Below are 14692 nucleotides of genomic sequence, written 5' to 3' on the forward strand. Positions count from 1 at the left end.
ACTCAAGGCAAAGTCGGAAAATTTTGCGCTGAGCTATTCATTCAGACGAACGCGATCCCTGCTTTGAGCAGTAGGCATACAATTATACTGCCGATCAGCCACAGTGATAGCATGGGAATATCGCAGCATCCCTCAAGATGTTTCATGCTATCCGTTAGCGGTCCCTTGCCCCTTGGAAGCCCCTGGCCAGAGCAAGTCTCTTCATCATCGACAGGGCTTGAGTCCGGGTATTGAGGCCCGGCCACTGTTCATGATCAAGTGCTAGGGTCTGAATATCTTTCCAGCGAGTTCCAGCTCAAATCACGTTGTCCATGCGATCGACAGGCAACGGTCCCGCGATTCTGGGGGACGGTTTGGTCGGAACGAATCTTCGAGCAGGGCTTCTTCGGCCTTGTTTCACCTCTGGCTTCCTCACAGAACATCAAACGGCGGGGTCCCTGGATCAACGCCACAGAAGCCACTCACACGGTGCCTGGTATCTCTTTCTGGACCCTGTCCCGTGCTTCAGGTTGTCTTACAATTGCAGGCTGCAGAAGCCGTCACTTGAATGGTCGAGCTCATCCCATCCATGCGTCTCGCCTCGTCTTTGGAGGATTTAATCAAAGTCTTACAACGGCAACACGCTAGATGAAACCCAATTGCACCAATACTCTGTGGTTTCGACGGGTTTTCACGGTCATTGTTGACGGACCATGAGCTCCCACGCGTCGAATTGACAGGAGTTGGACCCTTTCGAGAGCTCAACGGCTGCTGGGTGCTACAGCTGTCTTTGGCATTTTGAAAGTTCGATGCATCATTCTGGAGATCGTCAACGATCTCGGCCTCGGATGCTATGGCGATGCCTTGAGAATCCTCACAACGCTTGAGCAATTCGGGTCTAGACCCGGAGGATCAATTCCACTTGGAAGTCGACGACACCTGGCAGAGGGCTATATAAACCCTCACAAAGCGCCTTCGAATCAACATTAGAATCACAGTGCTGTGCGCTTTTTCATTTCTTCCTGTACAACTGTGAGATCTAAAGTCATTGATTGACTTGGTCATCCATTCTTTTCGCACTACCAAGTTTATTCCTCGTCTTCACACTTCCTCTCGCCATCATGAAGTTCAACATTTCGTTCGGCCTGGCTGCCGGCATGATTCTGGCTCCTGTTGCTCATGCTCAAGATCCTGTAAGAAACAAAGATTCCCTGTAGGACTATTTCATCATGCGATAAATGATTCCTGACAAAACTTCCTACTGCAGTTCGGCAACCCGCAAGGTGCCACTCAAACGTATAATGCTGCACCCTCATATGCCACCCCGAGCAGTGCTGATGGCGGCATCGTCCAGTCGCTCGGCAGCCAGCTCTCCGGCATTTTCCCCTCCAGTACCCCTAGCAGCATGACTCCCAGTGGTGGCTATAGCTATGGAGGATACCCCTCCTCTAGTGCCTTGCCCTCAGCCAGTGCCCATCCCAAAGGCGGTCACCATGGTAAGGGTGGTCACCACGGCGGCCAAGGTGTTCAGGGTGGCCAGGGCGGTGCCTCTGCTGGAGGATTCCATCCTCCAGGCGGCTTTGGGGGCTTCGGAGGCTTCGGAGGCTCCGGTCAAGGTGGCCATGGCCATGCGTCTCCTCCTGTCCCTCCATTTGGGGCACCCGGAGGCTTCGGCCAGGGAGCTCAGGGTGGTGACAACGCTCCCTCTTTTGGCTCATCTGGAGGATTTGGCCAGGGTGGACCAGCTGGTCCAGCCCCGAGTGCTCCGCCTTTTCCTCCTTTTGGAGGTTTCGGCCAGGGATCTCAGGCTGGTGGCAATGCTCCCCCAAGTGGTCCATTCGGAGGTTTTGGCCAGGGTGGCCAGGGTGGTCCAGCTGGCCCAGCTTCTAGTGGCTCTCCTTCCGCTCCGTTCGGTGGTTTCGGTCAAGGTGGTGCAGGTGGTCCTCCTCCTTCTGCTCCTTCCTCTGGACCATCTGGAGGCTTTAGTCAGGGGGCCAACAATGATCCCGTTGCGATGGGCACTCCTTCTGGTACTTTTGGTGGCTTCGGTGGCCGGGAGCCTGGCGAGACCTCCCAAGGCATGCAGCAATTCAAGCGTTTGCACGCCCGCCAGATTCGGCCCTTCCAAGCCTAAATGGCGAGACTCGGGGATTTGATTCCTAACACCGTCCTTACAAGGTTTCGACAATATATGAATTGACCGCTGGCTCAGTCATCCATACAATAGACTTTTCTTACCGCAAATGGATGTCTTCCAAGTAAATTCCATAATTACCTAACTCGCAGACGAAGTTTGATTTAGTCAGCGGAAGTGGCCAAATACCAAGGAGAAACCTCTTCCTCTCTATTATTATGACCAGCAGGTGTCCTTGCTGTTTCCTGCTTCTGTCTATCAGTGTTTTCCAGCAGATTTATCATCAATATATCTTGTATTTTGAACGTGTCTCTCACTCGCGATCTGTAGATTGGAGACCAAAACGGAAGTAAATGAGCAGCTTTTGATTGGTGCTGTAAGTGCTGAGTCATCATTCTGACCCGCGGGTGACCAAATTTCCAGCTCCTTGACCATCTTTCCATCTGCTTTGGTGACATTTTCCGTAATTTTGAAGCGAAGACCAGTCGTGGTATTCAGCTGTGGCTAAAAACGCGTCGTGTGTCTGGTTGGAAGGATTACTGCGACATGCGGAAACCGTGAACGGCTTCGAAATGCGCCTTCAACTTTCACCTCCCTCGAGACCTTGTTTCTTCCGCAGGCGCCTTCCCCGAGGCTGATCGCCGTGCCATGAGAAGGTGCTTGCGCTCCGGCCAGCTTCTGCAAGTTGGTCGTGTACCATCCCTGCTACATTCGCCTGTCATTTCACTTCTGGGTCATCGATACAAACACCGCTTCGTCTCGACAGCGGAACGGAGAACGCTTACCGACGATGAATACCGGTTTCTCTACTCCTACAATGGGCCTCCATCCGTTCCTCTCGACCCGTCACAGAAATCAGTCCATGAGAATTGGATACCTATATTGCAGAAATGTGCTATAGTGCGGCCTCCGAAACCTCAAACCCATACAATCCATATCGAGTCCAAAGAGAAAGTGAAACCGCTCGTCGAGTATGAAAAGGAACTTCGCAGGTCCCATGCGCTGATGGGATATTTGTGGTTGGCGAGAACAAACTTCGAACTAGACTTACTGGGATATCTTGGTTTTGAACTTCAGCAGTGGTCTGCAGTACACGGATATTTGGGTCAACTCGTGGATGCGTTCGAAACTCTGACTCCATACATGGCCTCGAAAAATGCATTCGAGGGCTTCGATTGGAATGTTAGCGAATTGTCTCTGGATGAGCTCACCACCAGAGATTTTCAAAGGCCTTCTCAATCAATGAGGCCCCTTTCACCAACTGACATTGTACCCCTGGACCTTCTAACTGAACGGCCAATTGCGCGGGATTTGGGGGATCGCTTTCTAGGCGAAGTCCTTCTGAATCTTGGCCTGATCGTACTGAGGGCAGCCGACTCGTCCAGACAAGATTCGAATTTGGCTATGTCTCTGACTTTCCGAATCCTTGCGCGCTTGCACCACCTTGGCTTGATCTCCGACCGAGTGTACCAATATCCGAGAAATGATCCAAGTCAGGTATCGTTCAGACCTCCTGGTCTAAACTTGCTATCAAGCCATATCATGAGCGTTTTGTCGGATGCTGCTTGGCTTGAGCATGAGGCTGCTTTGGCAATGGCCGCTAAAGAAGCTGGGGAAGAACCCCCTTTCATTCCTTTCAAAGTGGGCGTTCGTGAGCTCGGTCCAGAGGTGTGGTTTGAGCTCATTCTTTGGTGTTGTGTTGAGCATGGATTTTCGAAGCAAGGTGCCTTGCTTCTCAGAGAAATGAAACAGCGGACCGGAGACCAGGCTTGGAAGATTGAGAGTTGGTCACCCCTTATCCGAGATCTTGATGCTGTACAAGAGACCAACATCAGCGTCGAATCTCTTTGGCGTCGTCCTGGTGATCCTTATCCGCCAAAATTACCCAAACGCACAGCAAAGCCCCCTTTCCATGGTCTCGGCAAAAGGACTATCAGTGCAGAAGTAGTCGCCAATTTACGCAGTGGCTTGGTTAACAAGGCATACAATGGCGTCGGCTTTCATGGTGCAACTCCATCCGACATTCTGCAAGCTTCTGCACCATTGAACGAGTTGCTTGAACCTACCACTGCCCCGGATGATCTTCTACCAACGAACAAGGCCATGAACTGGCATCTGATCAGGGTTCTCGAATCAGGATGCTTGCAACCTCACGAGGACCCTACTCTCTTCGAACGCCTGTTGCGGTCCACACAGCATGTCGTTCCGCCTTGGGCAGGGTATGGCGGGGCATCTGATCAAAAGTTGGGTGAAATGACAAGGGCGCAACTTTATGATGAAACTGCCGCGATAGCTGGGCTGGTAGAACACAACATAAAAGCTTACGCTTACAAACGCCAGGCTAGCCGTGCGTTTTATCAGTATGCGTGGTTACAAAACATTGTCGACGCGAGCAAGGCCTATCACATCCGAGCGTTTTTTGAACATCTCAGTCTTTCAACCTCGGAGAAACTCCCATTTTTCGACTCTCGACGATTCGATGCGCACGAGCGTGACACGTCATCCTTGCCCCAGGTGTCGAATGTTACATTGGCAGAACTTCTGGATCTGGCTGCTGCAAACCGAGCCTACGATTTTGGCAATTGGCTACTGTTCAATGATGGCATTGATGGGCCCGCAATCCCTTCGTCCGTCTACGGGGATCAGGTCATCGCGCCCTCGATTCTTCGTTTTGCCTCTGCCTCACAAAATACCACGCTTTGCGAAAAGGTCATCTCATCCCTCAGTATGCCACTTTCGGTCAACATGCTCAAGGCTTTGGTCAATTCATATATTGACATGGAAAATTGGGATCGCGCCATTGTCACATTGGAGTATCTTCGTGACTATAGATTAAAGTCGTGGGGGTTCAGCAATCTTACTGCCCTGGCAGCGAAAATCATTCGACTAGATGCTTTTATCAGTCATAAAAAGACCAAGGGAGCATCTGCGGACGAAGCACTTGTCCGAAGCCTGGAACGTGCAAACGATCTCTTTCTCCGGTTCTATCGCATGGAATTCAACACACCTCCCAGTAGAAATCGCCGCGTCACTGTGTTTCAACAGAACGTTCTCGTGCGACTCCTCTCCGTTTTCCGAACACTTCCCGGTCATATATCCCAACTCGCCAAACAGGCCGATCTCAAAGTGCCTCCGCCGAGCCATTTGAAGCTCAAATACATCCCCGCCGTCTCCTTTCACAGTATTCTGGCTGCCGTGGTGGACACGCACGGTAGTACATTTGGTTTGAAGATGTGGTTCAGATGGTGTATCCATCGTCCACCGCCGGACCGTGTTCGTCAGCGTGAGGGTGGTCTTATTCGCTTACCTGCTCGCAAGGAACTGACGTGGCTTCAAGGTGACCCAACTTTTAGCCCGTCGTGGCTCGAACATACACAAAAACGAGCCGTCATACCCAACTACAACACCATCCGCATCATCGCGCACGCCGCAATGCGTGAATTCGAAATGGAACAACATCCAGAGAAAATCGAAAGCGACCCGATACACTCATCCTTCCCTGTTCCTCAACACCAGGAACTCCCCTTCTTTGCGCGGGGTCGTGTATACAAACCACTCATCTCCCGCTTGGAATTCAACGGCCTCCCTGTCAGTGGCGGCAAACCCCCGGAAACGCCCGCCGAGGCCTCCCTCGACTTTGCAGTATGGATGTTCCTTCGAAAGGGCATGAGTCAGGACCAGATCGACCAAGAAATCCCAGGCTACATAGCCCGGATGCGGAATCGCGGGGTCTTTCACAACCCTGACAAGCGATTACGAGATCGCATTTGCGAGATCCAGCAGGATCCATTCATGAAGTCGGGTCCATCATGGAAAGTGAGCCGTTGGAAGCGGCAGCCTGGGAACGGGGACACTACAAAGGAGCTCAAGAAAACCCCGAATCCTTGAATCAGCTCGGGCATGTACATCATCTGTTTGACTTTTTCATGATTGTAATATAGGACGATATCCAAAGGATAGAACGGCGTCTCGGACTAAATGAATGCAGCAGACTTTGATATTTCCATTTCCGGACTCTTCACCCAAAGAAGGCTACTACTATGCGGAGCAGGATTGTGTAGAAGTGGAGAACAGTACTATACCTTTGTGTAAGTGCGTCGGGAAATCACAACTGAGATTGCCGGACTGAGGTCTAGTGTAGACGGTAATCAGAAGATTGGATAACATGTATTCGGCGAGAAAGCAAAGGTAGTAATCGTACTGGATTCTCAAATTTCCAACCATTGGGTTATAGAAAGAAATCAAAAGGACTGCAGCCAGGCACGCCCGTGATCAAAATCAAAGTCCGTGCATAATCAGACCAGCAAGCGCATAACAAAAGAATAGAAAAACTATACATGTAGTAGAAATGGCGCTAACGACGTGACGTGAACGAGCCAATCAACCTGGAGCAGAACAGGAAGAGCACCGAGAAACAGCTCAGAGGGCACTCGAAAAAAGCCTAAATGAGAAGGTGCGCGATGCCTCCGATTTGGATTGTTGACGGGTCTGGAACGCTTCCAAGGGCTCAGGGGGAATGGGTGAGTGGCCAGCATTGCCAGGGCACTCGTGTATCTTGCCTGGCAAGCTTTGGTATAAAACATGCTTCCGATTCACAGTAACAGAAAAAGAGAAGACGATAAGAGTACGCCCATCTCATTGCAATACACCCAGACTGTGAGGTGAGATAATTGCGCAGCGAAAAGCTGGACAAGTCGTTTCGAGAATTATAAACGTGCCGCGAATGAGCTCTGACGTGAGTGACCAATAACGTGCGTGTGCGACACAAGCGTGCAAAGCAGAGGTATGACATGGAAGGGGGTTTCAAATTATGCTCCCAAGAGAAGAACAATAATTGTTGAAATTCAGCAGTCAAAAATATACGCAAAGAATTTCAAATTGCGATATTAGTCAAATGAGCTCATTGTGGCTGCAATTACCATCGTTATAGTGTTGATTCAGAGAAAGATTTGGCTGGAGACTTGATGTGATCCGTAACCATCAAAATGAGTCGAGATAATTTGAGGTTTGTCAGTGGCTAGCACAGAAAGCTGGTCAACAAGAGGTAAGAGCGCACGGCCACATGTGGCTAACAGTGATGCCACAATCGGTGAAAAAAACGACAGAGTACAGGTTCTGCTTGGCCCGTCACAGTGCCAGTGACGCTTGCCGTGCGTTCCACTCATCCTTGTTATGGGTACTCAATGTCCTTGGACTTTCAATTAGGATCCCAGTTTCCGTCGCCGTAAGCGTGAGGGAAGAATGCACGGATGAATTCACCACTGATGGGGTCGTAGGGAAAGTAGAGATCCTCTGAATTTTCGTTGTTGGAATTCATGAATTCGTTGTTAGGCATATCAGAGAAGATCGAAAAGGCAGAGCCTGTGTAATGGGGATCACCAAGATTCAAGTCCTGATTTGGATGCGTACCGGAGGCAGCATTGCCTGACCATGAATTTTCGAAATTAGGTCCCCAGAAATTATTGGAGCCTTCCGTGGAATTTTGCTCCAGATACTGAGGCTCGGAAACAGAGAGATCGGAGGAGGTGATAGGATGGTATGGGTGATAAGGCATATCGCTGACGTCGTGCTTCATGCCAGCAGCGAGACGCCGCAGTCCAGTATCGCAAAGCTGCCACGCACGGCGTGAGGCAACACTGTGCTCAGACATTGCATGGAGCCAGCAGACAGCTTTTTTGGTTAATAAGAGGAATTGCTGCTCTGATTCTGGCATGTGGACACAACCAAAAGACAGCTCAAGGAGCAGAACCGTGGTGGCCTGCATCATATAATGAAGAATGCACCACCAGGGGGCAACTTCGTATAATTGCACTGCGTTGGGCTCATCGGGTATCAAATCCAGCATGCGCTCAGCTGACTCGAGTACGAGCACGGCGATTTCGTGGCTGAAGCTAGTCTTTTCGGGTGTGGTCTTTCTCGCATCTCGTCGGCAAAGGCAAGGACGACCTAGGGTAATTCGCGCGCTATAGTACTGAAAAGCGAGGGCGAGCTTGCATCGAAGCAAATCTGAACCTTCATCTTCCTTGCGCGTGAAGTCGAGATACGTCGGAAGACTTTGGAACCAACGGTCGATGCGTGTGCGCAGCTCGCCAATTCGATTCTCAATCTGTTTCCACGGAACCATGGCACAGTCAACAGAGTAGACCTTGTTGACAATCTCTTGGGCAATGACTGCCAGATCACAGTAGAATAGGTAGCATAGGCCCGTGTTAAAAGGGAGGCTCTTGACCCAGGTATTTTCGTTCGTGCGAGGGGTGTTGGCAGGGTTCTTGCTGTTGGCTGCATTGAGAGGCATGTGCCGTACCCAAGCACTCGACATGACTTCGTTGATCCGCTCGTCCCGGAGTTGAGAGTTATTCACGATTTCGGCGGCCGCGGCTTCTTGCAACTGCTCCTCCTCGAAAGGAACTGGAAGGGGCGTGGTGCAAACACCATCCAGAATGCAAGTCGCCCGACCCGTCATAACTCCAAGCATGTGCTCGAACGTGTACAAACACCACCAGACACGATATCGAGCTTCTTTCGAAATGTTCGGTGTCGTGGGACTGCTGTTTTTCATGTTGATTCCAAGGGTGACAGCGGAGCGAACCGCAAGCGCTGAAATCCGCCATGCCCGGTTGATCTGGTCGGAGGCAAGCAGATAAAACGCGATCATACCCTCCACCTGCACTTGTTGGAGATCAGGATGACTGAAGAGCACGTCTCCGTTCATGCTGAGTATCCTAGCCCGGGTCAAGTACACCAGATGGTCACGTTCCTCCCCCTTCCATGGGGCCTCTAGTAAGTGAGCGTGCTTCGCGGCGATTGCAAAGATCATGTTCAGAATTGCAAGCCATTTGTCTCCAGGCTGCGCATTACTATCGAAAAAGGTGCGGTATTGCGCTGTGAACAAGGGTCGATTGATGATTGGGAATAATGGATGAACGGTTCTCAGATAATCCTCAAAGAGTTGATCGGCCACGTTTCGGGACGGCATAGCGTAGAGTTCAACCGGTCCAGGCACAGAGATGTCAAGATCATCGAGGTGATAGCTTACGGCGTGAAGAGCCAGGTCATCGTCCTGTCTCTTGCTCTGGCCCGGCTCTAAGGAGCCTGGTAATCCCCTAGAGCGGTGCTCAGCTTCGCGCTGAAGTCGTTGCATCCATGTCACCTCCGAATTTTTACCCATGAACCCGGTGGCTCTGGAGTTCTCATTCCGGTTTAGATCTTCCTCGACTCGATCAATGGCTTCAAGAGAGCCGATTGACGAGGGTGAGGTGACCTCTTCCATATCTTCCTCGACGACCTCATCATTTGGCGTGACGGAATGCGACTGATTGCTGTTACTATTTGAAGAATTTTCGAGTTCCGTTCCGTGCTGTCGTTGAAAACGTGAATGTCAGTTCCCAGCATTACATGGAAAGGTGTCTCCCCCAAGATCGATCGAGATAGTCGAACCTTATCCAGCAGCGACTTGATACGTTCTGCAGTACGGCCTTCTACCACATGGCCAAGCTCCTTCAGTAGATTCTCGTAGTCGTGCGCTTTTTCGGAGAGATTGTCGACTTGTCTTTATCAAGTGCCGTAAGTTAGCGACCAGGTCATTGAAAGGCACACTCATGCAGCATTTTGAAAAATCAAAAGCACAGATAGAAGCGCTAAGGAGTAATTCGAATATGGCGCCGCTCACATTTTGGTTCTCTCTTTCCATCCGATTGGATAGTGACAAGTCACTCGTAATTCTCGACATTGGCGACAAACCGGTGTGTCACCGCTGCATTTTGTTTTCCGGGCGCGGCAGGACTCGCATGCGCGAGGAACTCGACGGTTGTATCTTGGGGCGATTCCCGCGCGAGATCGTGGAATGGCGACTTTGGCTTGATTCCTGGAGCCTTTGGAGTCTGCAACAGATGCAGGTTGAGATGGCGGCGGCGGTAGAATACTCTCCACGTCGGCTTTGGTGCCATTTTCGATGATGGGTTGATCCCCGGAGGACATCTGAAGCATCATGGTCATATTTGCGACGGATGACCCCGGCGGCGACGATGACTGTGGTTCAAAGTCGATGGAGATCGCCACAATGGGAAAACAAGCGGAGGGGCACGGTTATCTCGTAGGGGGGTGTACACGGTGTTCGCGGTCGGCGCAAAATCAAACAATAGCAGGCAAAAACTCGTCCTCGGCGCGATCGGGGGAAAGTGACCGGGATGGTCTAGCGTACGTCAATATCCATACAGATTCGACTGCAGAAGATAAGATCTTCCCAGTCGAGGCGCTTGGTGTGCGTGCGAATGAAATCGAAACACAGCATTGAAGGGAAGTGGCGGGGACGTGGAGAGCGAGCGAGCGCAAGAAATGGGCCCGGCTCGAGACCGCCCGATTGGAATTTTGCCTGAAGTAAGTGGCGCCCTGCAGCTGCCAAGACGATCGCAGCTATAAGTATAGGTCGATGAACCCATGAATTAATTGTCTGACAAGGCGACTATACAGCTGCAGCGTTGCAGAAACAGCGTTTACTGAGTGCAGCAGGCGCAAAGATGGAAGTGGTATTGAATATTTCAAAGGAAAAGTGGCAATGTGAATCGAACTCGATGAGGGACTTCATGTGCGTATGACGTCTAGAGCACAGGGTCACAGTCCGACTACATGTCATGCAGTTCAGTCGTCTGGGGATGTTATACCGATATCCATCATGGACGGGTGCGCCAGGCCGTCGCAACGAGGATACACGTTGCCTGCTTGGCTAAGTATCCATACATGACTTGACTCTTACCTTAAGTGGCAGAGGAATAGTACGAGCAGCGGGTCTCTTTATAACAAGCATCTGCAAATGCTTCATCGCGACTGGCATTTGATGAAAGTTTTTCAAACTTATTAATAAAAAGTCAGACCGCTTTTCCCAACAAAAAGAAATCAGTCATCAACTGGAGAGACTTCGGCCAGTGCCGAGAACCATTTTCTCAGGCCCGTCCAGGGCGAGCTCCAGATCAACAACAAACGGAGAATATATGTATATATACAAGAAGAGAGGGTTGACGAAGAAGCATCAAAAAGAACAAGCGACGTAAGAGATGATGGTCGACATATACAGGGTCCCAAGGACCAGATGGGGTATAACAAGGAGGGCGACACTCAACCCCGAAGGAGCGGAGAAAAGAAACGAGCGGTAAAAGGGCCATCGCGCGAGCAAAGACCAATATCGCATCGATGTCCCTGATCGGACAACGGAGGTGCAGAAACGGAGAGAAGGTTTAGATTTCGCCAAACATCTCATCCAGTTCATCAAACTCGACAGTCTCCGGATTCCGCAGCTCTCGCCAGGAATCAAAAGTGGAGTCACTGTTATGCGTGCCGTTGAGCGATCGGGGACCGAGGGTAAGCTTTTGATGCGACTCGGCCAGATCAGACATCTTCATGTCCACATCAGGAAGGCCGCTGTTCAACATGTCAAGGGAGCGCTTGAGAGTCGAGACAGGTGCCACATCAGGCAAGCTGATCTGGGGAGCCGCCGGAGGGGGAAAGTTTCTCGTCAACCAAGGCAGCATCGGCGCTCGTGCCAGACGAGACTGACGATGCCACAGATGTCAACGAGGGAGAGGGCGAGGTTCCGAACAAGGCGGCAGCGGCAACCTCGTCGTCAAGGTTCGCACTCGAGTTCATGTGGGAGAAGTAGTCACTGAACTCCTGTTCCGACATGCGATTGTTCGACGAAGGAAGAGAGTCACCATTGTCCGGAAGACTGGACATGCTCATCTCCTCATCGCCCGAGCTGAGGCGCTCAGACAGAACAGAGTGACCACGGGCCGACTGGCTGGCCTTTTCCTCGGACGCACGCTCACGGACCGCACTCGCCGTTTGGGTGAATTCCTTCTCATCACCCTCCAGGGGTGGGGAAGCAGCACGGTTGGAGTGCACCAAACGAGTGTGGCTCGAAGGGTCTGGATATTGGTCGCTGGCAGCCCGTCGACCAGCAGGATCATTGAGGTCGGTATGAGGGTGGTCCTCGAAATCCGGCGACGACAGATCGACTTCCGGACTGGGACTGCGCTGGCGTGCGGCCATCTCCTCCTCGTCTTGATCCATACTTGACACACTGGGCGTGATGGTTTTCCCATCGCCGCCAAGAAGCAGATCATCGGAGGAATCAGGTATCGTCTGACGAGGGTAAGTCGTCAGGTAATAGTAAACTTTGCGCGGATGAATCGGAATTAGCTCTTTGGCCATGGGGCATGGCGAGAGAGCCGTCCAAGGTCGTTTCATATAGGCCGCTAGACGCGACGACAGTAGCGCCGCGGGATTTGCGGAGCTGTGGCGAAAGAAGGTTAGCAAACACAAGCCAGAATGGGTGGTGAGAGAGGTGCTAAGGGTTGGGACATGGCGAACTCCAGAGGCGGCGTGAGTGGTGGCAAAGATCACGAGAGGGGGGTTGAACTCACTTTGCGACAGTCGTGTTCATCGTGACAAGGACCGCTGCCAGTTCTTTCACCAGATGAGGGCGGTTCCCCGTTTTCTCCAACTGTTCAATCACCCCAACAACAATATCGTCGTTAATACCGTCGGTGTCGATCTTGGGCGCCACGCTCCCGTCCATAGGCGAAGGAGGTGGTGTGTGTTCAATGGCCCGTCGGCCAGCGCGCCCAAGCGATTCCTTGCGATCCGTCGAGGGCTCGGGTGATAATGAGGGGTGCGATCGCTTCACTTTCTTCGCGGGCGGCACATCATCAGTCGCGGCGAGTTTTGAGATGGAGGGTGAGCGGCGTGAGGAATTTGGAAGCTGAATACCGAGGGAAGGCAGTGATAACGACTTGCGACGAGTGTTGTAGGGCATGATGGAAATTATTAGACCGTGAGGCGGCACGCGAACGTTGAGAGGCGGGAAGGGCAGTTGGAGTTGGAGTAGAGCAAAAGGAGAGACAGGATAAAAAGGTCAAAGTAATGGTCAGGCACACTAGTCTTTCCTGATACTGGAATGTGGAAAACTAAGATAGTAGAGATAAAGGCAATATCAAAACAAAGTACAGAGGGGAGGCGAGATCGATGATTTGATCTGGGAGAGGGACAGAGTTGGGAAATGAGGAAGATGAGATGGAACTTTTTAGTTGCGCTGATGAAAGTTGCAGGAAGATGTGAGGGTGTGAGGGAAGAAGGGGTCATTGACGATGCGACGAGCTCTGCGAGAGTTTCTGCTCCGTCCAACGGGGGCCTGAGGAACTTTCGACTAGAGTGGATTTGGGTCGCTCGGATTTGCAATTTTTCCTTTTTTCTGTTTCGCTTTTTCTTCTCGAGTGAGATGATCGTGTGTGGCTAATGTGAGTGCGATGTCCAATTTTCTGGATTTTCCATTATCATTATTTTTTTTTCCGTGTGCCTTTCCCTTCCCGTTTCCACCCTTTTGGTATTTCATCCTTTACCGTTCGGGAGACAAGTTACCGTTTCATTCTCTTCCGTCCCGTATTATGGAAGACTTCTTGACCGCCCGCCAGGCAGTGAGGCACTACTATCATCCAATAATTCATGTGCTCGATCGGGTTTCACAATTATTCTGCCGGCCCCATCGCGCATCGCTCAGCGCTCATCACTGATCAGTCATCGATGGCCTGACAGTACTGTAACAGACATTACAGATAATCTTTTTCGGATGGTCTCCATATTCTCGACGGGTCCTTCGAGTCCGGACAGTCGACTGGTCAACTCTTGATCCTCCTCATCCATGGCTCTGGCTCAAGACTCGACAGTTTCCGGCCGGCTTTCCGGACAACCCAGCAAAGTACTGTACCATTACGCCAAGCCCTGGCTGTCTCTGGCCACTTCTTATTCATGTACAACGGCGGCAAACCGCGGTTCCACGATCAACATATCTGGATCGTCTGAATGTGCACAGCGCCTGAGAGCACAACTGGCTCGATAAGTTCCAAAGTGGACGTCTGGAGGGGTCTCCTTGACCGCAATGGAGGATCATTTCTCTGGTCTGTGCTTGCTCGCAGGGTAGAAAAATTCTCAGGAAGATACTCATACTAACTAAGTTACTACTACTACTGTCTTAATCATGTACAACATCACTACGAATAAGTTTGCTAACGCCTCCAACACCAAACACCCAAATTCCAACTTTTACCCTGCTCCCGTTTCGCTCCCTCGCTTTTTTTGGGGGGGGGGGGATGGGTTCTAGCTGGTCAGTGGAGCTAGTCGCCTGCAGCTAGGAGGCAGGATTACCTAGGAGGCTAGGTTAATTCGTCATCTCCATATCATCAGTCTTCGACTAGTCTCCATCGGAGCCAAACAGACCACCGCAAGTGGCCCCATAAATGAAGATGCCGTCGCCCAGTCGTCGCTGCGCTCCACTCCTCCATTCCATCCTCGGCTGTAGTGCATACTGCATACTGTGTATAGTGCATCACTGCATACCAGCGGAAGGGAAGGAGACGATAGAGCAAGTGGACCTCGTCGAAGAAAAAAAAAAAGTACCAGGGCGGTCAAAGTGGGCCATACCATGTGTCCCATGTCCCAAACTGGCCGTTCCAGCTCCACTACGCTAGTTCTCCTGTTCGCGATGTTGACCGTGGTAGTGGCACCGACATGGCTAGGCGGAGCTAATCACCG

The 14692-nt window shown here is 51.3% G+C and overlaps 4 protein-coding genes across 4 annotated transcripts; 2 read left to right on the forward strand and 2 right to left on the reverse strand.

Annotated features, from left to right (window-relative positions):
- Positions 1-1100: 1100 nt before the first annotated feature.
- Positions 1101-2113, forward strand: N7539_002007 (extracelular proline-glycine rich protein; the record flags this gene model as incomplete). The annotated part of the gene is made up of 2 exons (XM_056931610.1): positions 1101-1172; positions 1247-2113. 2 exons carry the CDS (start codon positions 1101-1103, stop codon positions 2111-2113), a joined length of 939 nt encoding a protein of 312 aa, XP_056793641.1.
- A 648-nt stretch (positions 2114-2761) lies between these two features.
- Positions 2762-6001, forward strand: N7539_002008 (uncharacterized protein; the record flags this gene model as incomplete). The annotated part of the gene is made up of 1 exon (XM_056931611.1): positions 2762-6001. The coding sequence occupies one exon, from the start codon at positions 2762-2764 to the stop codon at positions 5999-6001; it is 3240 nt and encodes a 1079-aa protein (XP_056793642.1).
- A 1309-nt stretch (positions 6002-7310) lies between these two features.
- Positions 7311-10108, reverse strand: N7539_002009 (Zn(II)2Cys6 transcription factor; the record flags this gene model as incomplete). Its single annotated transcript, XM_056931612.1, has 3 exons — positions 7311-9470; positions 9551-9662; positions 9783-10108. 3 exons carry the CDS (start codon positions 10106-10108, stop codon positions 7311-7313), a joined length of 2598 nt encoding a protein of 865 aa, XP_056793643.1.
- Positions 10109-11343: 1235 nt separating this feature from the next.
- On the reverse strand, positions 11344-12920 carry N7539_002010 (uncharacterized protein; the record flags this gene model as incomplete). Its single annotated transcript, XM_056931613.1, has 3 exons — positions 11344-11527; positions 11664-12398; positions 12529-12920. The coding sequence occupies 3 exons, from the start codon at positions 12918-12920 to the stop codon at positions 11344-11346; spliced, it is 1311 nt and encodes a 436-aa protein (XP_056793644.1).
- Positions 12921-14692: the final 1772 nt, after the last annotated feature.

This window comes from Penicillium diatomitis, assembly GCF_028827545.1.
Source record: "Penicillium diatomitis strain IBT 30728 chromosome Unknown utg000002l_segment0_segment0, whole genome shotgun sequence".
NCBI classification, from domain to species: domain Eukaryota; kingdom Fungi; phylum Ascomycota; class Eurotiomycetes; order Eurotiales; family Aspergillaceae; genus Penicillium; species Penicillium diatomitis.